Source organism: Oncorhynchus mykiss, chromosome 28 (genome assembly GCF_057628025.1).
Source record: "Oncorhynchus mykiss isolate SJ-2025 chromosome 28, ASM5762802v1, whole genome shotgun sequence".
Taxonomy (NCBI): Eukaryota; Metazoa; Chordata; class Actinopteri; order Salmoniformes; family Salmonidae; genus Oncorhynchus; species Oncorhynchus mykiss.
Genome location: NC_143049.1, coordinates 9,176,461 through 9,203,490, shown reverse-complemented (window position 1 = coordinate 9,203,490; position 27,030 = coordinate 9,176,461). Strand labels below are relative to the sequence as shown.

The window sequence follows — 27,030 nt, the reverse complement described above, 5'->3', positions numbered from 1 at the left end:
CTAGACTCACCCAGCAATGTGTTAGCAGTTGATGTTATTCTTCAATAGCACAGACCCCAAAGCAAATTAGGGAGGGAAAAATATATGGTTGACCAATTAAAATTCTTTGCAGTAAAATTGGGCTAAATGCCAAGTATCCCATTCCAGGCTCAATGTATAGACAATTTGGACGAATGAGAATTTGCCACATGTAGCTATGAGTCCTGGACTGGAACCTCTACCCAGATTCTAAATAGGTTTTGAACTGAAAAACTAGTTCCATTGATCTTTAGTTCTCTGTGTTGTGTATTTATCTTTAAATATTCTTACTAAAGGTTGCGGATAGGTTCTCGATGTCTAGGGCCCGACGAGAAAGAAAAATAAAATAATTGTCTCTGTGGCGATATCCAGATCCGCACAGCTCCCTCTCCTGGAACGAGCCCAGTCTGAGACTCTGCTTGGCGACGTCACCGATGGCCCTGCCTCCGGTGTTAAACGAGAGGAATACAGACAGCAGGAAAACCTGCCAACAATGGTGGCTTTCAGTGGCGTGGCAAAACAGCCCAGAGAGCGAGAGAGTAATGTAAGGGAAACACAGGAAGAATCACGTCCCTTAATTGGCGGTGCTAAAGCTCCTGGATGTGTGTTGTACCAATGCCTCTCTCGGTCCTCTGCTTTCAGATCACCACTCAACTCCACAGTCCCAATTCCTTGTTAGCACAGCCACCCACTTCCTCACTCAAATTCACCAGTAAGACTTCTGGTCCTGAGCAATCACCCAAAATAGACCAGACATGAACACCCACGGAGAGACATTCTCCCCTCAACGCCCAGGCCCAAACACCAGGCTTTTAAAAATTACAGCCAATCCCCAGCTACCTGTCTGATTTAGCCAACTCGCTGTAGGTGCGTCTGATCACACCAGCCCCACCACCCACTTATCCATCTCGTGACATCAACATTCTACAAGGAAAGAGCATTAACCAGATTACCCCAGATACCAGACTTAGATGAGTGATAACTCTGTTCTAGAATGTTGTCATTGATGAGAATTAATGTAAAAATCTATTGAATTGACTTGTAGACATCCATCCTGTATTGTAGTTTCATGACCAGAGACAAATCTTCAAAGGCACAGTATGTATTTATTCGGAGTGGTACATGCATTCACACAGTCTTGATTTATAGGATCCTTCCCACTATATGATTTATATATCAAGTGATAAAATCCCAAGTGATCATTAGACGTTCATGGAAAAACTGCACTTGTACTCATTTGAAAGTACAGTTTATTAAATATTCTACGGCTGTTATGTCATCAATCAAATCAAACTGTATTTATATAGCACGTTTCTTACAACAAATGTATTTGAAGGTGTTCAAAGTCATGCATTGAAAGGCATGTGGCACTTAACATCCTTCCTGTAGCCTATTTTGTAGTTTCATAATATCGGCCGCAAGGATGTGAAATGCGAGTGGAGGAAGCCACCTGTGCCCAACCAAGTGCAGTAATGAATAATGTAAATCATGCAAATATGGCTTGTCTGTGTAAGCAGTATATAAGAGAACTAACGGGACTGCCCCGGAGGAGCTCCCAACTGACGTTTACTATGGTGCATTAAGTTTGTTGGAACCTCTCCAGCTTGCTGATAATAAAGAATTATTCATTTTAATATTGACTTCAGGTGTCCCTGGTGGTTATTTCTAATACAATTTCTATTTCAGGGAGGATCTTACCAACTCTTTGAAGACCATCCTTACTGGAACCATCCAGTGTGATGACCTCTGACAGACTCCTATTGCTCATTCTGTCAGTGCCTGTTTTCAGGGAGTCAAAGGTCCAAAAATATTCCACATACTGTAGGTCGTACAAGTTTTGCTCAAAAGCAGCCAACTAAATAAATGTAGTTAACTTTATCATGGGCACAGTGGGAATTTTTATATCTGTGATGTTCAAATGATTTCTCTACCCCTTTGTCTTACTTGCTAAAGGCCCCAGTCATCCCTACCGGGACCTGACATTGTTGAAAAACAAGTGAACAATGAATAAAGATCATACACAAACAATAGGTTATGTTACGTTCAAGTTTTGGTCAAAGCAGCCAACTTAAGTAATCTAGTTAACATAAGTTCAATCAAAAAGGCTGGTCTGAGTGCATCTCCTCACAGAAGAGGTGAAGTATTGTGACAAGTTATATGACTGTACTTCTGATTCTAATTCTCTAAAGGAAAGCCTCAGCTGTGAGGTCACTGAGAAAGACCAACAATGATATGGGGGATCATCTGAAAGGGACTGACATACAGGGATGGAACATAAGGATTTTGGGCACTTGCCAGCAGATCACAATTTCTACTAGCCTGGGTAACATTCAAGTTCTAAATCTTTGGCGTGCAATGTTTGTAAAGGCAAAATTTCACTGCTGTCAGGCTAGTTTGGCACATTGTTTACTAGCTCTATCTAAAAAGTACTAGCCTCTGGTTAGCTTAATTTCCAACCCCGCTGACATGTATAACTGACTTCACAGGTAATTTGTTTAGTCATGTACAACAGATGCACTTGTGGAACAAAACCGTTTGTGTTTTGTATGGGAAAACATTGAGCCCACAAGTCCTTTATGAGCTAGCTAGCTAGTTAATATTAGCTCACCGTTCGTGTAGTCAAACTTTTCCATGTGGTGACATGCTATCTAATTTTAGCCCACTAGGGCAGGGATATTTATCTAACGTTTAGTTAGCTAGGTAAGTTAACTCATCGTTAGTTTATTCAACCTTTTCCCCAGACCCCACTGTTGGTGACATGCTAACTAGTCCACCAGGGCATGGATATTTAACGTTAGATAGTTAGCACTAATCACTAACGTGAGTCACATTCACGTCTGACTACACCAAACCAAAGTTAATTTGTCACGTGCGCCGAATACAACAGGTGTGTGTATATATACAAAAGCCTATATACACACCTTACAGTGAAATGCTAACTTACAAGCTCTAACCAATGGTGCGAAAAAAAGTGTGTGTGTGTAAAGAAACAAAACAACAGTAAAAAGACATTTGAAAAAGGAGTAGCATGGTTATATACAGACACCTGTTAGTCAGGCTTATTGAGGTAGTATGTACATGTAGGTATCATTAAAGTGACTATGCATATAAGATAGGGGTTGGGGGTGGCACACAATGCAAATAGTCCAGATAACCATTTGGTTACCTGTTCAGGAGTCTTATGGCTTGGGGGTAAAAACTGTTGTAGCCTTTTTGTCCTAGACTTGGCACTCTGGTACCGCTTGCCATGCGGTAGTAGAGAGAACAGTCTATGACTGGGGTGGTTTCTTGGGCACAGGAACTATGGTGGTCTGCTTGAAACATGTAGGTATTACAGACTCGTGCAGGGAGAGGTTGAAATGTCAGTGAAGACACTTGCCAGTTGAGTACACATCCTGGTAATCTGTCTGGCCCTGCGGCCTTGTGAATGTTGACCTGTTTAAAGGTCTTGCTCATATCGGCTTTGGAGAGCGTGATCACACAGTCGTGTGGAACAGCTGGTGCTCTCATGTATGATTCAGTGTTGCTTGCCTCGAAGCGAGCATAAAAGGCATTTAGCTCGTCTGGTAAGTTCACGTCACTGGGCAGCTTGCGGCTGGGTTTCCCTTTGTAGTCCGCCCTGTAGCACTCACTTGTCATCATGAAGTGCTTTGAGAGATTAGTCAAGGATCATATCACCTCCACCCCACCTGATACCCTAGACCCACTCCAATTTGCTTAGCACCCCAATAGGTCCACAGATAACGCAATCGCCATTACGCTGCACACTGCCCAATCCCATCTGGACAAGAGGAATACCTATGTAAGAACGCTGTTCATTGACTACAGCTCAGCATTTAACATCACAGTACCCTCCAAACTCGTCATTAAGCTCGAGACCCTGGGTCCTGGACTTTCTGACGGGCCGCCGACAGGTGGTGAGGATAGAAAACATCATCCACACCGCTGATCCTCAACACTGGGGCCCCGAAAGGGTGCATTCTCAACCCTCTCCCGTACTCCCTGTTCACCCATGACTGTGTGGCTCGCCTCCAACTCAATCATCAAGTTTGCAGACACTACAGTGGTAGGCTTGATTACCAACAACAATGAGACTGCCTACAGGGAGGAGGTGAGGGCCCTCGGAGTGTGGTGTCAGGAAAATAACTTCTCACTCAACGTCAACAAAACAAAGGAGATGATCGTGGACTTCAGGAAACAGCAGAGAGAGCATCCCCCCCCCCATCCACATCGACGGGAGAGTAGTGGAGAAGGTGAAAAGTTTTTAAGTTCCTCTGCGTACACATCATGGACAAACTGAAATGGTCCACCCACACAGACAGCGTGGTGAAGAAGGCGCAACAGCGCCTCAGGAGGCTGAAGAAATTTGGCTTGTCACCTACAACACTCTCAAACTTTTACAGATGCACAATCGAGAGCATCCTGTCGGGCTGTCTCACCGCCTGGTACGGCAACTGCTCTGGCCCACAACTGCAAGGCTCTCCAGGGGGTAGTGCGGTCTGCACAATGCATCACCGGGGGCAAACTACCTGCCCTCCAGGACACCTACAGCACCCGATGTCACAGGAAGGCCAAAAAGATCATCAGGGACAACAACCATCTGAGCCACTGCCTTTTCACCCCGTTATCATCCAGAAGGCGAGGTCAGTACAGGTGCATCAAAGCAGGGACCGAGAGACTGAAAAACAGCTTCTATCTCAAGGCCATCAGACTGTTAAACAGCCATCACTAACATATAGTGGCTGCTGCCAACATACAGACTCAAATCTCTTGCCACTTTAATAAATTAATGAATGGATTAAATAAAGGTATCACTAGTCACTTTAAATTACGCCACTTTAATAATGTCTACATATCCTACATTACTCATCTCATATGTATATACTGTATTCTATACCATCTACTGCATCTTGACTATGCTGCCCTGCCATCGCTCATCCATATATGTAAATGTACATATTCTTATTCATCCCTTTACATTTGTGTCTATAAGGTACAGTGCCTTGCGAAAGTATTCGGCCCCCTTGAACTTTGCGACCTTTTGCCACATTTCAGGCTTCAAACATAAAGATATAAAACTGTATTTTTTTGTGAAGAATCAACAAGTGGGACACTCATGAAGTGGAATGACATTTATTGGATAGTTCAAACTTTTTTAACAAATCAAAAACTGAAAAATTGGCCGTGCAAAATTATTCAGCCCCTTTACTTTCAGTGCAGCAAACTCTCTCCAGAAGTTCAGTGAGGATCTCTGAATGATCCAATGATGACCTAAATGACTAATGATAAATACAATCCACCTGTGTGTAATCAAGTCTCCGTATAAATGCACCTGCACTGTGATAGTCTCAGAGGTCTGTCAAAAGCGCAGAGAGCATCATGAAGAACAAGGAACACACCAGGCAGGTCCGAGATACTGTTGTGAAGAAGTTTAAAGCCGGATTTGGATACAAAAAGATTTCCCAAGCTTTAAACATCCCAAGGAGCACTGTGCAAGCGATAATATTGAAATGGAAGGAGTATCAGACCACTGCAAATCTACCAAGACCTGGCCGTCCCTCTAAACTTTCAGCTCATACAAGGAGAAGACTGATCAGAGATGCAGCCAAGAGGCCCATGATCACTCTGGATGAACTGCAGAGATCTACAGCTGAGGTGGGAGACTCTGTCCATAGGACAACAATCAGTCGTATATTGCACAAATCTGGCCTTTATGGAAGAGTGGCAAGAAAGCCATTTCTTAAAGATATCCATAAAAAGTGTCAGTTAAAGTTTGCCACAAGCCACCTGGGAGACACACCAAACATGTGGAAGAAGGTGCTCTGGTCAGATGAAACCAAAATTGAACTTTTTGGCAACAATGCAAAACGTTATGTTTGGCGTAAAAGCAACACAGCTGAACACACCATCCCCACTGTCAAACATGGTGGTGGCAGCATCATGGTTTGGGCCTGCTTTTCTTCAGCAGGGACAGGGAAGATGGTTAAAATTGATGGGAAGATGGATGGAGCCAAATACAGGACCATTCTGGAAGAAAACCTGATGGAGTCTGCAAAAGACCTGAGACTGGGACGGAGATTTGTCTTGCAACAAGACAATGATCCAAAACATAAAGCAAAATCTACAATGGAATGGTTCAAAAATAAACATATCCAGGTGTTAGAATGGCAAAGTCCAGACCTGAATCCAATCGAGAATCTGTGGAAAGAACTGAAAACTGCTGTTCACAAATGCTCTCCATCCAACCTCACTGAGCTCGAGCTGTTTTGCAAGGAGGAATGGGAAAAGATTTCAGTCTCTCGATGTGCATAACTGATAGAGACATACCCCAAGCGACTTACAGCTGTAATCGCAGCAAAAGGTGGCGCTACAAAGTATTAACTTAAGGGGGCTGAATAATTTTGCACGCCCAATTTTTCAGTTTTTGATTTGTTAAAAAAGTTTGAAATATCCAATAAATGTCATTCCACTTCATGATTGTGTCCCACTTGTTGTTGATTCTTCACAAAAAAATACAGTTTTATATCTTTGTTTGAAGCCTGAAATGTGGCAAAAGGTCGCAAAGTTCAAGGGGGCCGAATACTTTCGCAAGGCACTGTAGTTGTTGTGAATTTGTTAGATTACTTGTGAGATATTACTGCACTGTCGGAACTAGAAGCACAAGCTTTTCACTGCACTCGCATTAACAGCTGCTAACCATGAGAATATGACCAATAATAACATTTGATTTGAATAGTTAAATGCACTGCCACATCCGACGAGCGTCCGAGCCAGTGTAGTAGGATTCGATCTTAGTCCTGTATTGACGCTTTGCCTGTTTGATGGTTCATCTAAGGGCATAGCGGGATTTCTTATAAGTGTCCGGATTAGTGTCCCACTCCTTGAAAGTGGCAGCTCTAGCCTTTAGCTCGGTGCGGATGTTGCCTGTATTCCATGGCTTCTGGTTGGGATATGTACGTACAGTCACTTTGGGGATAACGTTGTCGATACACTTATTGATATGGGTGGTATACTTCTCAATGCCATTGGATAAATCCCGGAACATATTCTAGTCTGTGCTAGCAAAACAAGGTAAGAAAAAAAGTGTTAAAGTATTTTGTCTTTACAACTGATATTCAACACAACAACAGTACATTTATGTATTGTTTTGGAATGAATATAACGTGCAGCACTAAATGCATATGTATTTAACACAGTGCCCCTCCAAAATGACATTTGGTTAGTAGAGACCCTACTGAGCATTTCCCACCCCACATTAGCTTTTCTACCTGTCTCAGCTATCTCTACAAGCCAATATGTATCCCACGTACAGTCTATTACAGTGTATTGCATTGTGGGCCAGCAGACCCTACTGAGTATTTTCCACCAGGTAGAAAAGTTCTCTCTACAGCTCAATATTCTCAACATACCAGTGTCAACATTGTATTTTTTCATTATTGGTAAACACATTTTTAAACCATATTTAAAAAAAAGAAATTCATAGATTACTCGTATTTTATTTTTATCACAATAGAAACGCCCATTTATTCAAATTATATATCTTTGGAATGATTTATCCACATTCCCACAATGTGAAATGCGGGGTTTTATTTTGAAGGCTTCCTCATTACCATACGAAAGTGACGTCATTGTCTGTGCTGCTGGCAGAATACTCGTGGGTACTAGTGACTGTTGAAGCCCTGTTCGGGAACTGATGCTGACAGCCGCGCGATCGATGCAAAGGTTACATTTTATCCTAGCATGTTACTACCCTGCTGAAAAATATGTTTACAAAATGTGCAAAATTAGATTGACTGCTGTGGCTATGTAGCAGGTGGCTGCTGGTGTATGCAAGTTTGGGTTTTCGGATTTACACGGACGCCCGTGTGCCTGCTTGATCTCTAGCTTGTAAAGTGGCTTAATGAGTGTCCAAAGTAACAGTGGAAGTGGTGGTGGAAGTTTGGAGGCGACGCCATCTTGGTCGCAGCAGCTATCCTCGTCCCCAACGATTTCTCAACAACACATAACGGCGACCGCCAAGAAGGAAGGTAATTCATCAACAATGGCATTCGTCGAAGTCTGTTCGATGGGAAATGCGCACTGTTTCCACTTATATCGCCCCAATTCGACGGATTTATGGATGTCAATTGATGGCCGAACAGTTAGTCAGTACAGTAGCTAGCCAGCGTTAGCTACTAGCTAGCTTCAATAGGTGTCAGCGCTCAGTTACAGTAGAGCAATGGAGAGCATTAGCAATGGAATATTCAGACAGGAGCAGACCGGTTGAGTGGAAAATAAGTAGGAACAGGCTAGACCATACATAACGTTAGATGACCAAGGAGTTGTCATTTATGTAACTACTTATAGTAGCTAGGTTAGCAATGTTGCAGAGACTAGTCATCACTTGTAGCTAAACAGCTGTGGGTTGTTGAATGCCTTTGGCCTTCTGTCAAACAGCAGGGCTACTACAAGTCTAAACGAATCCAGTGAGTTATGATGCATTCAAACGACTTCTAATAATCAACTAGGAACAACACTTTCCGTTATCAAAGTTTCTATTCTGATCACTTCAACATCTGAACAAGAACAGACTGTTGTCGGCATCAGAACTAAAGCCCGTGACTCTGTCATCCCGAGAACGGAAGTTTGTCACAAAGGCTACTTAGCGTGTCACATTTCTTAGTGTTGCTAACTATTCCAATTTGGGATGGAAATAACCATGTAGCTAATTATGCTTTGGACCGGGATCAAGATCAGGCCTGGATGTGGTATTCCCGTGGCCATATTTACAGTGCTTGTCAATGTTTTATTACTGCTGTCTGGTTTCTCTTTACTTGAACCTCATAAGGCTGGGGTTGTGTGTCAGACATTCCATGTTTTGGTGATTGATGGGGACAAAGTTCACACCCGCAGCTCAGCTGTTGAATCAGAAACTCTTGCTTGTCCAGTAGTGGTCTTACAGCCTAACATTCAGTTTTGACACCTGATACATGCATGCGAAAGCTTGGTGCTGTCCATAAGGTGTTCACTAAATACATATTATAGAGCATGCAGATAGACACAGACTAAGTAACTGTGTTGTTGATGTGGGAGTGGTGAAATGCACTGCACTCACACAGTTTGCACTTATCCAATGTGCTCTTATCAGAAGTGGGCGGTAGTGTGATGTATCTGATGCAGTTTGCTGTATCCTTACATAGCCATATATAGCTTTATCTTATGTTGTTGTGTAGGCCCCATGGAGGAGCTGCACAGCCTGGACCCTCGCAGGCAGGAGCTTCTGGAGGCCAGGTTCATGGGCGGGGTCAGCGGCAACACAGTAGGGAGCACCGGCAGCACCAGCGGGGGGGCCAAGGTGAAACTCACAACGCGAAACTATCTCAATCATCAATACACACATGCATGGTTTTACTCATACCAGACACACTTTAAAAAAAAATTTGAAAGGCACACACAAAAAGAACACAGCACACTATAACAACTGTGCTTGATTTCTCTGTATATCTAGGGTCTGGCCAACGAGTGCTCCAACAACAGCTATGGCAGTTTGGGCTCCTCCAGTGACAAGGAGTCAGAGGTGAGACACACACGCTATGCAGAGGCGCTGGCAGTGAGGGAGGCCGCTGTCCTAGTTTGAATGATTAGATGTCTCACCATATTACGGACATAGGTGGCTAATTCTCTGGTTTAAGAAAATACACCATTTTGTTTGTGTGGAGACAAGAGGGCAGGCATTTTATGTATGTATCCATTTTTATTTTTGGAACAATGAACCGTTAATCAGGAGAATTAGATTATCTTTGTTTGTACTTGCATGACCCGCCTCTCTCTCACTTTCCTCCCTTTCTCACCCCCTCCTGACTCTCTTTCTATGGTATCTTTCTCTCCCTAGAACTCTGATATGAAGAGAGGGAGTTCTCCTGCATACTCTGTACGTACTCTTCCTACTGTTCTGTCCCTCCCCCCACCCACAAACGCACTCTTTCTTATTGGACACGCAAGTGTCAGAAAAGTGATTTAGTGTTTGTTTATTCTCAGACCCCTGAGAAGAAGCCCTCTGAGTCGTCCAGAGGAAGGAAAAGGAAAGCTGACACCCATTCTGAGAGCAGCCAAGGTATGACGCATACCCAACATAATAACACTCATGAACTGGAGAGGAAGGATCTGGTCAGGTTTTGAAAGGATTTTTGATTCTGCTTGATTTCACTCCCTCGCATCCTCCCTATCCCTATTTGGGCCCCCCCCCCCCCGTGTTCTTAATGTCACGGGTTATCACTCTCCGTTCAAGAAGGTGACACAGTGCCGTTATTTCATTTTGTTGTGAGGTCCCTGATGGGTATGTGACAAATGTATAGTATTTTTTTCTTCATGTTTAAATTACCATGTTTTTATCGGTTTTCCGTTAAAAGGTTTATAATATTTATAAAATGCCACCTGATTTCACAATGCCGCTGCCAGCAACGGTTTGGGTCTCACAGTGCGTTCCCCTTCAGATGGTTATGCATTGCACCTTTACTACCATTACTGTATCTCAATTCCACCTCAAAGTTCCTTCATACTGGACACAGACATAAAAATGGTATCCACGAGTTCATCTGACTCTGGGGAAGTAGATATAATTGCCTTTGCCAAAATCCCGAAGTAACCCTTCTCAAACTATTGCCATGCAGAGCTTTGGTGCTACCGCTTGCCTTTCTCTGCCATTTTTCCAACTGTTAACAACGATGACGTGGTGGTGGAGAGTCGACTCCAAAGCAATTGATTCCTCGACTTTCATGTTGACTCCTGGTGCCAGCTCCTATTTCCAATTGGAATCGACTCCTAAGATTCAGTAATTTTGGAACAGAGGGGACTGATTAGTTGCCGTACTTCCGAGAACACAAACACACATCTTTATTACCGAGCTAGTGGGGGACAGAAAGAGTGAGGCGGGGCACAGTATAGGCAGGTCGGCCAGCAGACCGTCAGAACCGTGCACTAGGCCTGTCTATCGGCAATCGAAAGCTGTATCCCATAATATTTTTGGAATGTCTCGCAACTTCAGTAAAGCATGGCCTATCATCAATGAATAGGCTAGGATATTGAGTGAGATGCAACACTTCGCTCTCACACGGTCACAAACAGTATCTGCGCATGTGCCCGTGTTCGCTTCACGCTGTTCACAGCATGGTAGACAGGGCACCAAACAATACGGCGGAGAAGTTGAGCATCGTGCTTCATCGCTCTTAGTTTTTGCGGAAATTGATCCACTATGCTGTTTACTTTCTGCATCTACTTCATATTGCTGAGTCTACCTTTAAATGACACAACTTTCCCCAGACCTTTATGGCCTATCTTCCAGTTCGGTTATAACATGGAAAATAACATGTAATAACTGCCCTGACATTTAAATTTTGTGGGGGGCGGGGAAAACATTTGTTTTGGTTTTCACACCCCTAGTCCCTGAGTTGTTCTAACCTCTATCTGCTATGCTGTGTTATGCATTGCTAACCCAGGCTATCGGCTCTCCTCTCCTACAGGGAAGACTTCCACACGGGGGCCCAAGATCAGTGACTACTTTGATGTGAGTGTCCTATAATGTAATTGTTTCAGTCTCCTTGTTCAAATGTAACTCTGAGTTCTCCATGGCGGTGATAACCTGATTGGGTTGGGGGGGTTTAATGATTGATTAAGCAGATTGTGATTGACTGACAGTCTGAATTTTCCTTGTTGAGGCACTCTGCTATTGCTGGGCTATATGTAGATGTCACTTCCCTTTCCTCACCCTGCTATTTCCTGTGTGTAGTTCCATGGGGGGAATGGCTCCAGTCCAGTGAGGGCTCTACCACAGGTCCTCCGCTCACCACAGAACTCACACCACGGAGCTCACTCTGCACCAGGCTCTATCGTATGTATACACCCACGCTGTAGAAGAATTGTAGGCTTCGGCGTTCTATCACATTGTTTAGAACAATGTTGTATGTGTGTTGTCTATAGATCCGACAGAACAGTTCCTCTCCCACTGGTCTGTGTTTTGGCGATCCGCTGATGAACTACAAAGCTTGCGCCAGCAAGTGTGTGCAGGTAAGATAGGGAAAGGGGGTATACCTAGTCAGTTGTACAACTGAAATGTGTCTTCAGTATTTAACCCAACCCCTCTGAATCAGAGGTGGGAGGGGGGGGGGGCTGCCACCATAATCGACATCCACGTCTTCCTCGACCAGGGAACAAGACTCTTTCTTTCCTCATACTCTTCGCACATCTACTTCTCTTGCTCCTCACATGTCAAACACCTTCCTCTTACTTTCTCTACCCAGACGGAGTTGACAGGTCTGAAGCTTGCTGCTCTGGAGAGCAACAAGAGTCTGGACCTGGAGAAGAAGGAGGGACGCATCGATGACCTGCTCAGGGTGAGTTTACGTGCTAGTTAGGGTACTACAGGGGATACTTATAGGTTGTGTATTGATCATCTATTGTTGTTTTTCTTGTAGGCTAACTGTGACCTGAGGCGACAGATTGATGAACAGCAGAAACTACTGGAGAAATACAAGGAGAGACTGAACAAATGCATCACTATGAGCAAGAAGCTGCTCATCGAGAAGGTACACAGTTTGTGTTTGCTCTTGTTTCTGACGTGTCGGGATGAACTTGCATGTTAACCCGTGTGTTTTTTTTATAGAGCACCCAGGAGAAACAGTCGTGCAGAGAGAAGAGCATGCAGGACCGTCTGAGACTGGGTCACTTCACCACCGTAAGACATGGAGCTTCCTACACTGAACAGTGGACCGACGGATACGCATTCCAGAACCTTGTCAAGTGAGAACACGCACACTTCACGAAGCAACATGTATTTACATTAGGGATGCACATTTAAGTCAATTTTGCTGCCGTCTAACCAACCCTCTTTAACCGGTTAACAGGCGGTTACATTTCTTCCAAATAGTATGAGGTGACCAACAAAAAAAACTTTGCGTGCATACAAGGAACAGACATTTTTTCATTTAAAGGTTCATTGAAACATGCAACAGTAGCAAGCCAATCGACTCCCATTCAAACGGCTATGTCATTGAACATACAACTGCTGTAAAACATTTCAGACATTCGCCAAAATGCAATTATCATGAAAACACTGTTCTAAACAGTGCACCTTATGCGAGCGGTTCCAAATCTGGCAGCGATGAACATCTGTTCTTGGCTCCGTACTGTGACCAATACAGTCGCATTTGAGACCGTTTGACTTGGCAGTGTGACAAGTGTTTTATTGGTTGTAAAGGTCGTAAAAAAATATATATATTTTGGGAAAATGTTCTCTCCGCCAATAAGAGGGGTGTGAACAGTTTTGGAATCGCATGTGTTGCAAGGTGGGAGTTTGTTACTACGTCGATAAATGACCATATCCACGTCGACCTTTGCCACCTAGGTGACTGGACCTGTGTGACTGGGACCTTCACAAATAGTCCTTGAGTACCGATGGTGTAGTAGAATTGTATGAAATGTGTTTCTATAAGGCCAAGGAACGTATCTGAGGTAGCCTTGGCCAATTCTACGCCACTACACGCTCAGCCATGCATTGAACTGTATTTTTTTGCGAACAGTCATCGAGTTATATTATTTGTGTAAATGATGACTATCAATCTACTCGTCACGTTAGGAATAGTAGGCCATCTTAAATAAACCTACAAATGCGATGATGCATGGAATGCAAAAAAAAATGTCATTAGCTTCCCCAAACTTGAAACGCGCCGCCTATGGCTACAGAAACGCTGCTAGCCGAACACAACAGTCTGGCTGGTGCGCACCTAAATGAAAGGGTAAATGCACAAAAATGGTCCCCTGATTAAGCGAGCAGTGTGTCAAGAAGCAGTTTGGCTTGGCAGGGTCGTGTTTCGGAGGACGCATGGCTCTCGACCTTCCTCTCCCGAGTCCGTAAAGGAGTTGCAGTGATGGGAGAAGACTAACTATTGGATATCACGAAATTGAGTGGGGGGGGGTGAAGAACTGGGGGAAATAACTGTTCTCCCCCACTTTGTTTTTGCCGTGGTATCGTTTCGCTATGAAGTATATATTTTTTCTAATTCTACCCTCTAGAGCAGGGGTGTTCATCACTTACCCTACGACAGGGATCATCAACAGGATTCAGCTGCGGGACAATTTTTTTAATTTATTGAGCAGATGGTCGGGGGACTGAAAAAAAAGTACAGAAAATTTGTAGACTGCAAGAAGCCCAAACAGATTTAATATTTAACTAAAACATTTCAGACACACATCACTCTTATTATGCGAGGGAATACTTTGGAACAGATTTCTGAAATTAAAATCACTTGGAGATTTACTGGTGTTTTTACAGTCTTTAATTTATTATTTTCCTCAACTTTGGGGGCCAAATAAAATCACTTGCTCGTTGGGAGCCTGTTGGATTGCTGTTCTACCTGATTAATTAATTGCACCCACCTGGTGTCCCAGGTCTAAGTCAGTCCGTGATTAGAGTGGAACAATGAAAACAAGCAGTGGAACTGGCTTCGAGGTCCAGAGTTGAGTTTGGGGGATCAATAAATACATTTTGCACTTTTATTTGAAGTATCTTTTCTTTGCTGTTAGAGTAAATCTATCCAAATCAATTTAAGAACACGGCATGCTAATTTAAAAGATGGCTAGTCATTATTAGCCTGGTTCTGTATGGAATGCAGGCAGGCATCTTATGGGACAGGCCAGACCATGATCAATTATACATATTTTTTTAGAAACTAATTGGTGCGACCAAATCGACTGGAAAAAGATGGCACCAGTGCCACCATTGGAAAAAGTTAGTGTAGAACCCTGTCTGTTTAGAAACTTTGAAGGAGGGAATCTCGGGTTAGGATTGTGCGTTTGGCTTCTAAACAGCAAAACAACGTTGATATGCAAACAAATAGAACAGTGGAGGAATGCTGTTTTCAATGTCTTTATAAAATAATTGTATGGTGTGCGCGTGTGATACATATTTAATTACGTTATTTCAAATGTATTTTCAGCGGCTAACCAATTAACGGTTAAAATTCCCCAAAATATTTTGGGGGTTGCTCTCCAGAGCATAATGAAACGATCCACGCTTATTACCTTCTAAAAAGCTTAACCTTCTTCTCCGTATAGGCAGCAGGAGGGTATCAACCAGCAGAGAGAGGAGATAGAGCGTCAGAGGAAGCTGCTGGCCAAGAGGAAGCCCCCCAATCCCTCCTCCCCCTCCCTCTCCCTAGCAACCACCTCTGAACCCAAACAACGCAAGACCAAGGTCGTCAACGGCAATGACCCCGACCCCTTCCTCAAACCCTCCCTGCCCCAGATGTAAGTGTACACACACACTAGTACATACAAGTATGCATGTGTATGGAGAGATGCATACACACCAGTGGTGTAATGTACTTAGGTAAAAATACTTTAGTACTACTTAAGTCAGGTGTTTTTTGGTATCTGTACTTCACTTTCCTATTTATATTTTTGGCTACTTTTACTTCACTACATTCCTAAAGAGAATAATGTACTTTCTGCTCCATACATTTTCCCTGACACCCAAATGTACTCGTTACATTTTGAATGCTTAGCAGGACAGGGAAATTGTCTAATTCACACACTTATCAACAGAACATTCCTGGTCATCCCTACTGCCTCTGATCTGGCGGACTCACTAAACACGCTTCATTTGTAAATGTCAGTGTTGGGCCGTGCCCCTGGCTATCTACCTTTTTATTTTTAAAGAAAGATTGTGCCGTCTGGTTTGCTTAATATAAGGAATTTGAAATGATTTATACTTTTAATACTTAAGTATATTTTAGCAATTGCATTTACTTTTGATACTTAAGTATATTTAAAACCAAATACTTTTAGACTTTTTCTCAAGTAGGATTTCACTGGGTGACTTTTACTTGAGTCCTTTTCTATTAAGGTATCTTTTTTACTTTTACTCAAGTATGACAATTGGCTACTTTTTCCACCACTGAAACACACTCACACTGTTGCGATGTTGGTGCAGTGACTTTAAATCAACCATTTGTTAGGTTGACTCTGGCTGAGTATCACGAGCAGGAGGAGATCTTCAAGCTTCGCCTGGGACACCTGAAGAAGGTCAGAGTCAATATGAACACAAACACGTTTATAAAAAAAAAACCCACTATGATCCGAATCCCAAAATGAATACGATTGACTGAGTGACTGTCTCTCAGGAGGAGGCTGAGATCCAGGCAGAGCTGGAACGGTTAGAGCGGGTGAGGAACCTCCACATCAGAGAGCTGAAGAGGATCAACAACGAGGACAGCTCATCGTAAGTACAGGACAGGAAGACACAATCGTATAGGAACACCTAACCGCTCCACTGTGCCCCAGTGCAAAACCCACCCTGGGACCTACATACCCGTGGGCCAGTAGCTATAGTGTTGCTAACTGGCCAGTTCATAGACTACTTTCTAGGCATTTGTAAGATGACGTTCTTTCTTGTAGGGGTCATTTGGCTAAATAAACCCTATATGTTGTAGGAAGGAAATGGTTCAGCTTGTGCTGTATGTCTGTCAGGTTTAAAGACCACCCCACTCTGAACGAGAGGTACCTGCTGCTGTATCTGCTGGGCAGAGGAGGCTTCAGTGAGGTCTATAAGGTACGGATTGACTACTATTATGTGCTTGGGAATGATTATTAACAGATTCTAGATCCATATGGTACCTGTGCTTCTGATGTCTCTCTTCAGGCCTTTGACCTGTTTGAGCAGCGCTACGCAGCCGTTAAAATCCACCAGCTCAACAAGAACTGGAGAGAGGAGAAGAAGGAGAACTACCACAAGTATGTCCCATCTGCTCTGACGAGGCACTGTTATGAGACGCAGGATTCACAACCCACATTGTACCATTTTGGTAAACATTTATTTGACCAGACTTAGAAACACACATTGTTTCCTGTCCCAGACATGCCTGTAGAGAGTATCGGATACACAAACAGCTGGACCATCCCAGAATAGTCAAACTCTACGACTACTTCTCCCTGGATACAGACACGTAAGTTTCTTTTTACCCCAAACCTAGTTCAGTTCTTTCACATCAGTGCAGATAAAGGAGAGGAGATGTGGAGTGGAAGGAATTTTAGTCCATTGAGATGCCTTTTTAGTTTATTGTTAATGGAGTCATTTGTCCTCTTCTTTTTCTCTCTCTTCCCCCCCCCCCCCAGGTTCTGTACGGTTTTAGAGTTCTGTGAGGGGAACGACCTGGACTTCTATCTGAAACAGAACAAGCTGATGTCCGAGAAGGAGGCGCGGTCCATCGTCATGCAGATAGTCAACGCCCTGCGATACCTCAACGAGATCAAACCCCCCATCATACACTATGACCTCAAACCAGGTACACACACACACACAGACTCATGTTTGTGTATGTAGCACAGACACGCGCTCAACTCACGCACTGCCGTTTGTGCAGGTAACATCTTGCTGGTGGATGGGACCGCGTGTGGCGAGATAAAGATCACAGACTTTGGGCTGTCTAAGATCATGGATGATGACAACTATGGAGTGGACGGCATGGACCTCACCTCACAGGGAGCTGGCACATACTGGTGAGACTCATCACACAAACAGTTATATTAAGTGTTTTCTTGGGTATATTGCCTTCCATGTTTTCCCATTCCTCTTGTCCAGGTACCTTCCCCCAGAGTGTTTTGTGGTGGGCAAGGAGCCTCCTAAGATCTCTAACAAGGTGGACGTCTGGTCGGTCGGGGTCATCTTCTTCCAGTGCCTCTATGGACGGAAGGTAAGCCCACTCATTATGGCCCCTTTTGAAGTGACACTTCTGAAGGTGCGAACATCTGACCCTATTAGACTATGTTGTGTTTTTTGTCTAACATTGGTTTGTGTGTGTTCCTGCAGCCGTTTGGCCACAACCAGTCTCAGCAGGATATTCTTCAGGAGAACACCATCCTCAAAGCCACTGAGGTTCAGTTCCCTGCCAAGCCCCAGGCCAGCACAGAGGCCAAGGTGAGACTAGGGCTGTTGCGGTGACCGTATTACCGCCACACCGGCGGTCACGAGTCATGAATGCAGTCAAACTCCACGTGACTGTTTTAGTCACGGTAATTAGGCTTCTCCAAAGCACTGATGCTGCTGATGGTCATTAGTAGCCTCCCAAACTGGCTAACTGCCTGGTACTCGGCACTCTGTTGTCCCTCTAATCACTCTGATATCAATACAAATGTAAGCAGCGTGTGAGTTTCAAGTTTGGGGAAGATCATTTTCACCATAAAAATTAACCTTAATAATAAAAGCATTACATGCATAATCGCATTTGCGTTCACTTTTGATGTTTTCCGCTAATGGAACATTTGCGCTTATAGCCTTCTACCATGTGCGCATTGCTGCACTTATAATGTGAAGAAATATTCTAATAGTTTATCAACATTTGAAGCTAAACGTTCTGATCTGTTGTGTCAGCCACATTGCATTAAACGTTTTTTTGATGCTAGTGGTTGTATTAATTTGCGATCTATCGCATCCCACAACTGTCCCAGTCAGTTTGGAATATTTATTTCTGGTACCGAATAGAATACGTCGACTTTTGTACTATGGGGGATAGTATAAAAAAAAGCCCTGCTTTATAAAAAAAAAATCATTTTTACCCCTTTTTCTCCCCAATTTCATGGTATCCAATTGTTGTACTACTATCTTGTCTCATTGCTACAACTCCCGTACGGGCTCGGGAGAGACGAAGGTTGAATGTCATGCGTCCTCCGATACACAACCATACTTCTTAACACAGCACGCATCCAACCCGGAAGCCAGCCGCACCAATGTGTCGGAGGCTACACCGTGCACCTGGCAACCTTGGCTAGCGCGCACTGCGCCTGGCCCGCCACGGGAGTCGCTGGTGCGCGATGAGACAAGGAGATCCCTACCGACCAAGCCCTCCCTAACCCGGACGACGCTAGGCCAATTGTGCGTCGCCCCACGGACCTCCCGGTTGCGGCTGGTTACGACAGAGCCTGGGCGCGAACCCAGGGACTCTGATGGCGCAGCTGGCGCTGCAGTACAGCGCCCTTAACCACTGCGCCACCCGGAAGGCCAGATTAGGGCTTTTGCTGTTCGTTAGGCCTACTCATCTTGTTGGCTGACGAAAAGTAAATGTGGACAGTTCACCCAATATCTTCAATATGCACCTCGGAATTGGATAAGGACGTGCACAGTTGTGTCCCCGATGTGTTTGTCTTCACTTGTAGCCTGTGAGAAAGACCTGATCACGTGTCGGAGAGCTGATTGAGGATTGCGCAGCACACTTGGGGAGAAGGGCACAACGCAGCACTAGGGTTCATTATGGCCACAAAGGGGATGCCGCTGTAAAATTCGAGGCATTTACAAGCTTGTCAAATTGTGAATGAGAGACTGATGAAGTGTGTATAGCCTGCGCAAAAAAAAGCTGAGCTCATGCCTTTCAAGTGACTTCTTTCAAGTCATCATTAGTCTCATCATGCAGCCTTACAATGTATAAAAAAATCTAAACATATAGCCCAACGTTTGTAGAACAACTAAAGTTACATTAACCGCCCAACACAGAATAACCGCATGTGTGCACTCAAGTCGTTTAGAGAAAATATCCTTTCTTTTTGATTCAGCTGTTTTCAATTGTGTTCTTCATTCTGTAAAATAATGCCACGGAATTCTAAGCGAATCTTGACTGCTAAATGAGCTAGTGTAGCCCACAGCCATAGCCAGATCAGGGCCTAACATGGGGACAACTGTTCTTCTGTAATAGACTACATTTTCTTCATCGTGCTTCTTTTGACCTGTCTAAAATAAATGCTGGATTTATTGTGATGGTGTAGGCTATATTACATAGATTTATTATACTTTTTAAAATGGTTTGTAGTCTGTGGAAGCCAGGAGATGCTAAATGTGTTTTATGTTAATTAACGGTCAATTACCGTGAGACTGACCAGTTATGTGCTTGACAATCACCGGCTGATGAAATTTCGTGACCGCCACAGCCCTAGGTGAGACAGGCTAGCAAGCCAAGGAGAATAATACTCAGTGTTCCTCTGAATTGTACACATATTGGTTGACTTTGAAATGTACAATCGTCAGGACATGTCAATGTGACTAGTACAGACAAAGCTTGATAAGCAGATCCTAATTCTATAAACTAACATCCCTCTCTCTCTTTCTCTGTGTGTGTCAGGCGTTTATCCGACGCTGTCTGGCCTACCGTAAGGAGGATCGATTTGACGTTCACCAGCTGGGCACTGACACGTACCTTCTCCCTCACATGAGACGCTCCAACTCCTCTGGCTCTCTTCAGCCCGCCTCCTCAATCTCCTCCTACTGACGGGCTGATGAACATGACTGACAGGCCCGCTGGCCAATCCTGGAGCAGAATTGATCCGAATATGGGAAATGGAGTGGCATTGGGTATTCTAAATCGCCCGGCCACTGTGAAAGGATCAGGAACGTGAATTTGTTTGGCTGAATAGAATGAAATGGATCGCACGTTGTGAGACATGGAAAGAGATGTGGAAGTGGATACACTTTCCACGTTGCCAAGTAGCTTTGCAGAAACGTTACTGTGTTGTGAACCTAGTTTTGAGTGAGAGATGGGGAGAGAGGTGAGAAAGTTCTACCCATTGTGCATGCCATTGGACAGGCTGTGCCTGTTGCCGTGAGGACTCAATAGAGTGGGGCTAGGCCACATCCCTTGCTTGTGCTGGACTGGGCTTTTATTGGTAGAGCTGTTGTTAATTGGAATCCCCTCCAGCAACATTTTAAACAGCCTCTCTGCAAGGGACAGAATCCCATTCCCAAATAGACCCCTAGTCTCTTCTATAGAAGGTAGAGGTACATTTGGGATGTGGCCTAAGTCGCCAAAGCAGATCAGTTGGTTTCACTGACCCACGTTAAACCCTACCATTGGACTAAGTTGCACTCGAGATGATTTGGTTTCATGGCCATAGCTTCTTGAAATTGTCCTGGACTTAACTAAGCTTCAGTCTCAGACTGTTGGCCAGAAGTATGCCATCTATGTTCATTTTAGATCTTGAATCAATAATTAAACCTACTCCTGGATGAATATAATCTGGCTGTGTGAAAGAGGTTGGTTTTGGCGTGTTCCGATCCTCCATGGATCCATCCCTCAAGGCTCTGAGTGTTAGGCTTGTTCAGGCATGGAAGTCTTGTTTTGTCAGAACAAAATGTAACCATATGAGGATCAACTGTATCGTAAAGATTGTTTCCATACAGGAATCATCTGGGGAAACTCAATGTACATTTCATGTGTAGGAGTGACATATCTGCAGTCTGTCTGTACAGAGGGTCAACACACAGGATTTACTGAGCTCTCACCAGTGCCCGTTTGCACCTGTTGTTTTCACAAAGAAATAAAAGACAAATGCCTAGAAACATGAAATTATTGAACCTCATTTTTTTGTAATATTATCGTTCTCGTATTCTTTGTTTTACCTTCTGTTCACCCTTAACGTTTTATATTATCTGTGGGAAATAACAGGTGCAAACTTTGAGCACATGCAATGGTCTAGTACGTCCGACCGTTGGTTTCCTCACGTCTCCTTGTTTGTGCTCCGAAAAGGCATTTTTTTTTTTGCTGCTATGTAGATGTCGCTTGTAGTTAGTTAAAATCTGTATGATCTGCCTCAGGTACAGATAGTGCAGACCTGTGTGAAGAGGAACACTCTAGGGCCCCTGAAGTGGATAGCCTACTCTTCAGGGGTCCTACAAAGCACTTCTGTATGCCAGGTGAACCAATAACGTTGAACTGTTTTACGACCGCAATGTTTATAGTCTGGAAACCATGTGTCATATATATAAAGTTGTATGAAACTGTTCATTTGTGAAGGAAAAGCCCAGGTTGATCAGGCTCTGTTCTGTTCAGTAACACTTTGCTTGAACCTCAGTCATAAGGCCTGCGTAACACTGTCATAACACTGACATATGAGGTGTCATAATGAGTTATTGCAGCTGGTTTTAGTCTGGTATGGCAGTCATATTGGTCATCTACCGAATGTAAAGTGCTTTAAGTAGAGTGTTACCTAGTATTCTTTATATTGGAAGACTGTGAGGAGCTTTCAACAGACAACACGTATGCTACAAAAGGGGTTTATATTGAACATCATGGCAGACTAACAGAGGAGCCCCGCAGATCAACGCCATGTACTGTAAACTGGTTTTATCACTGTCTTATACACACAGCACAGATACATGTCAAAATTGAAGGGAGGCAATGTCAGGTCCTGTCATTCATATGCAATAAAGATTGCCTTACAAGTCCAACCAAGGCCACTTTTGGTTTGTGCATATATCTCTCACTCAACACACACGTTTATGTATAACTAGGGCCAGGAGTTCTTCCGGACCCAAGGTCAGTTATACCCGAGGAGAGAATGGCAGACAGATGCCATTTGTCAAAAGGCTGAGAGACTGAAAAGGGCTTCACCATGTTTCATACGACCCTCTATCCCACTGCTGGCTTGCTTCTGAAGGTAAGCAGGGTTGTTCCCTGGATGGAAGACCAGGTGCTGCTGGAAGTGGTGTTGGGAGGGCCAGTAGGAGGCACCCTTTCCTCTGCTCTAAAAACAAATATTCCAATGCCCCAGGGCAGTGATTGGGAACATTGCCCTGTGTAGGGTGCCGTCTTTCAGATGGGACGTTAAACCGGTGTCCTGACTAAATTCCCAATCTGGCCCCCATACCATCACGGTCATCCCCAGCTTACAATTGGCTCATTCATCCCCCCTCCTCTCCCCTGTAACTATTCCCCGGGGTATTACTGTAAATGATGTGTTCTCAGTCAACTTACCTCGTAAAATAAAGATACCCTCGTCAAATCTAAATCAAAGTTTGTCACGTGCCGGATACAACAGGTGACTTTATTTATGTGACCTTTATTTTATCAGGGAAGACATTGAGATCTAGGTCTCTTTCAAGTGTGTCCTGCACAATACAACACATATACACTTTGTACACAAAATATACATATGTATACTTCGTGCATTCGGAAAGTATTCAGACTTTTTCTAAATTTTGTTAGGTTCCAACCTTATTCAACAAAAAATTCCCTCATCAATCTACACATAATACCCCATAATGACAAAGCAAAAAAACGTTTTTTAGAAATTGTAGCTAATTTATTAAAAATAAAGAACTGAAATATCACATTCACATAAATATTCAAACCCTTTACTCAGTACTTTGTTTAAGCACCTTTGGCAGCGATCACAGTCTCGTCTTCTTGGGTATGACGCTACATGCTTGGCACACCTGTATTTGGGGAGTTTCTCCCATTCTCTGCAGATCCTCTCAAGCTCTGTCAAGTTGGATGGGGAACAACACTGAACAGCTATTTTCAGGTTCCTCCAGAGATGTTCGATTGGGTTCAAGTCCAGGCTCTGGCTGTGCCACTCAAGGACATTCTGAGACTTGTCCCAAAGCCACTTCTGCGTTGTCTTGGCTGTGTGCTTAGGGTCGTTGTCTTGGCTGTGTGCTTAGGGCCGTTGTCCTGTTGGAAGGTGAACTGTTTCCCCAGTCAGTTTTTGAGCACTCTGGAGCAGGTTTTCATCAAGGATCTCTTTACTTTGTTCCGTTCATCTTTCCCTCGATCCTGACTAGTCTCCCAGTACATGCCCCTGAAAAACATTCTCACAGCATGATGCTGCCACCACCATGCTTCACCATGGGGATGGTGCCAGGTTTCCTCCAGACGTGATGCTTGACATTCAGGCCAAAGAGTTCAATCTTTGTTCCATCAGACCAGGGAATCTTGTTTCTCATGGTCAGAGTCCTTTAGGTGCCTTTTGGCAAACGCCAAGCGGGCTTTCATGTGACTTTTACTGAGTAGTGGCTTCCGTCTGGCCATTCTACCATAAAACCTGATTGATGTAGCGCTGCAGAGATGGTTGTCCTTCTGGAAGGTTCTCCCATCTCCACAGAGGAACTCTAGAGCTCTGTCAGAGTGACCATCCCAATTGCTCAGTTTGGCCAGGCGGCCAGCTTTAGGAAGAGTCTTGGTGGTTCCAAACTTATTTCATTTAGGAATGATGAAGGCTACTGTGTTCTTGGGGACCTTCAATGCTAGAGGACATTTTTTGGTACCCTTCCCCAGATCTGTGCCTCGACACAATCCTGTCTCGGAGCTCTACTGATTTTTCGTTCAACCTCATGGCTTGGTTTTTGCTCTGACATGTAGTGTCAACTGTGGGACCTTGTATAGACATGTGTGTGCCTTTCCAAATCATGTCCAATCAATAGAATTTACCACAGGTGGACTGCAATCAAGTTGTCGAAACGTCTCAAGAATGATCAATGGAAACCTAAGCTCAATTTCGAGTATCATACCAAAGGGTCTGAATACTTATGTAAATAAGGTATTTCTGTTTTTATCTGTAATAAATGTGAGTTATTTTTATTTTACGGTTTTCGCTTTGTCATTATGGGATATTGTGTGTAGATTGCTGAGGATTTGTATTTTAATAAATCCATTTTAGAATTAGGCAGTAATGTAACAAAATGAGGGAAAAGTCAATGGGTCTGAATACTTTCGAACACACTGTATGTATACACATTGAAACACAGTCATGAGAAGCACAAGTAAAGCATCAGAAATCACCCCCCCCCCCCCTCCATAAACAAGTCCCCAGTCAGTACTTTACCATGAAATGCTTGCTTAAGAACCCTTCCCAATGATGCAGAGTTAAAAGGATTGTTCACCCAAATTACTAAATGACACATGGACTGCTTACAGGGAAAGGAAATCAATGTCCAACGTATGACAGCAATCCATGCTTTAGTTTAGTTTCCAGGGCAGTGGCTGGCACTGTTTCCAAATGCAAAAAAATGTTGCATGTTCAAATCGTCTGTATGTGACTTTGGTGAGCTACAAAAAAAAAAAAAGGATTCTTTCGGAATGCTTATATCGTTACCATGACTTGATAAGGATTTGTGTCCCAAATGCTAAAACATTAGCATTTGGAAACAATGCCAGGGAAACTAAACCAAAGCATGGATTGCTGTCATACCGTGTCCATAGACTTCTTCCAGCAGGGGTGTCAAACTCATTCCAAGGAGGGCTGAGTGTTTGTGGGTTTTTTCTTTTTCCTTTCAATTAAGACAACCAGGCGAGGAGAGTTCCTTACTAATCAGTGACCTTAATTCATCAATCAACTGCAAGGGAGGAGCGAAAACCTGCAAACACTTGGGCCCTCCGTGGAATGACTTTGACGTGGCTTACAGGGTAAGGAAACCGTTATGTAATTTGGGAGAACTATCCCTTTAAGAATAAGACAAATGTAATAGAAACATGAGGAATAAAGTACACAAGAATGAAGCTACATACAGGGAGTACCAGTACCAAATCACTTCAGGGGTAAAAGGTATTTAAGGTATATATGTACAGTGCCTTCAGAAGGTATCGTATTCACATCCCTTGACTTTTTCCACATTTTGTTGTGATACAAAGTGTGATAATTTTTTGTTGTCAATGATCTACACAAAATACACTGTAATGTAAATGTTTATTTAATTAATGGAAAATAAAACTAATACTCTACATATACAAAAGTATGGGGACACCCTTTCAAATGAGTGGATTCGGCTATTTCAGCCACACCCGTTGCTGACGGGCGTATAAAACCGAGCACACGGCCATGCAATCTCCAAAGACAAACATTGGCAGTAGAATGGCCTTACTGAAGAGCTCAGTGACTTTCAATGTGGCACTATCATAGGGTGCCACCTTTCAGACAAGTCAGTTCATCAAATTTCTGCCCTGCTAGAGCTGCCCTGTCATTGTGAAGTGGAAATGTCAAAGAGCAACAACGGCTCATCTGCGAAGTGGTAAGCCATACAAGTTCACAGAATGGAACTGCAGAGTGCTGAAGCTTGTAGGACGTAAAACTTGTCTGTCCTCGGTTGCAACACTCACTACCGAGTTCCAAATTGCCTCCGGTAACAACTTCAGCACAATAACTGTTTGTTGGGAGCTATATGAAATGGGTTTCCATGGCAGAGCAGCCACACACAAGCCTAAGATCACCATGCACAATGTCAAACGTCAGAGTGGTGTAAAGCTAGCCACCATGGGACTCAGGAGCAGTGGAAACGCGTATTTTTGGAGTGATGAATCACGCTTCACCATCTGGCAGTCCGACGGACGAATCTCGGTTTTCCAGATGCCAGGAGAATGCTACCTGCCCCAATGCATAGTGCCAACTGTAAAGTTTAGTGGAGGAGGAATCGTGGTCTGGGGCTGTTTTTCATGGTTCAGGATAGTACCCTTAGTTCCAGTAAAGGGAGTTCTTATCTCTACAGCATACACTGACATTTTAGATGATTCTCTGCTTCCAACTTTGTGGCAACAGTTTGGGGAAGGCCCTTTCCTGTTTCAGCATGACAATACACCCATGCACAAAGTGAGGTCCATATAGAAATGGTTTGTCCAGATTGGTGTGGAAAAACTTGACTGGCCTGTACAGAGCCCTGACCTCAATCCCATCGAACACCTTTGGGATGAATTGGAACGTCGACTGCGAGCCAGGCCTATTCGTCCAACACCAGAGCCTTGTTTCTCATGGTCTGAGAGTCTTTAGGTGCCTTTTGTCAAACTCCTTGCTGGCTGTCATGTGCCTTTTACTGAGGAGTGGCTTCTGTCTGGCCACTCTACAATAAAGGCCTAATTGGTGAATGCTGCAGGGATGGTTGTCCTTCTGGATGGTTCTCCCATCTCCACATCTCTAGAGCTCTGTGAGAGTGACCATCGGGTTCTTGGTCACCTCAGTGACCAAGGCCCATCTCCCCCTATTGCTCAGTTTGGCCAGGCGGCCAGCACTAGGAAGTCTTGTTGGTTCCAAACTTCTTCCATTTAAGAATGATGGAGCCCACTGTGTTCTTGGGGACCTTCAATGCTGCAGACATGTTTTGGTAACCCTTCCCCAGATCTGTGACTCTAATCAATTCTGTCTCGGAGCTCTACGGACAGTTCCTTCAAACTCATGGCTTGCTTTTTGCTCTGGCATGCACTGACAGGTGGGTGCCTATCCAAATCATGTCCA

The 27,030-nt window shown here is 43.9% G+C and overlaps 1 protein-coding gene across 5 annotated transcripts in view; it reads left to right on the top strand.

Moving 5' to 3' along the window:
* LOC110508446 (serine/threonine-protein kinase tousled-like 1-B) overlaps nt 1-22,258 on the top strand; it is a 44,130-nt gene extending 21,872 nt beyond the window's left edge. Inside the window, exons 1-22 of one of the 5 annotated variants that reach the window (XM_036966309.2) lie at nt 7,502-7,740; nt 9,231-9,352; nt 9,506-9,574; nt 9,890-9,928; nt 10,036-10,111; nt 11,517-11,560; nt 11,783-11,884; nt 11,974-12,060; nt 12,294-12,386; nt 12,468-12,578; nt 12,656-12,792; nt 15,106-15,297; nt 16,008-16,074; nt 16,173-16,270; nt 16,519-16,600; nt 16,691-16,782; nt 16,905-16,994; nt 17,164-17,333; nt 17,412-17,547; nt 17,630-17,741; nt 17,858-17,965; nt 20,157-22,258. In XM_036966309.2, the coding sequence (XP_036822204.2) occupies nt 9,236-9,352; nt 9,506-9,574; nt 9,890-9,928; nt 10,036-10,111; nt 11,517-11,560; nt 11,783-11,884; nt 11,974-12,060; nt 12,294-12,386; nt 12,468-12,578; nt 12,656-12,792; nt 15,106-15,297; nt 16,008-16,074; nt 16,173-16,270; nt 16,519-16,600; nt 16,691-16,782; nt 16,905-16,994; nt 17,164-17,333; nt 17,412-17,547; nt 17,630-17,741; nt 17,858-17,965; nt 20,157-20,303 (2,169 nt within the window). In that variant the 5' untranslated portion in view covers nt 7,502-7,740; nt 9,231-9,235 and the 3' untranslated portion in view covers nt 20,304-22,258. Of the gene's footprint in view, nt 1-7,501; nt 8,046-9,230; nt 9,353-9,505; nt 9,575-9,889; nt 9,929-10,035; nt 10,112-11,516; nt 11,561-11,782; nt 11,885-11,973; nt 12,061-12,293; nt 12,387-12,467; nt 12,579-12,655; nt 12,793-15,105; nt 15,298-16,007; nt 16,075-16,172; nt 16,271-16,518; nt 16,601-16,690; nt 16,783-16,904; nt 16,995-17,163; nt 17,334-17,411; nt 17,548-17,629; nt 17,742-17,857; nt 17,966-20,156 lie in introns of those variants that run through there. The other 4 variants (XM_036966305.2, XM_036966308.2, XM_036966307.2 and 1 more) reach the window with 4 other exon arrangements.
* The last annotated feature ends 4,772 nt before the right edge of the window (nt 22,259-27,030 follow it).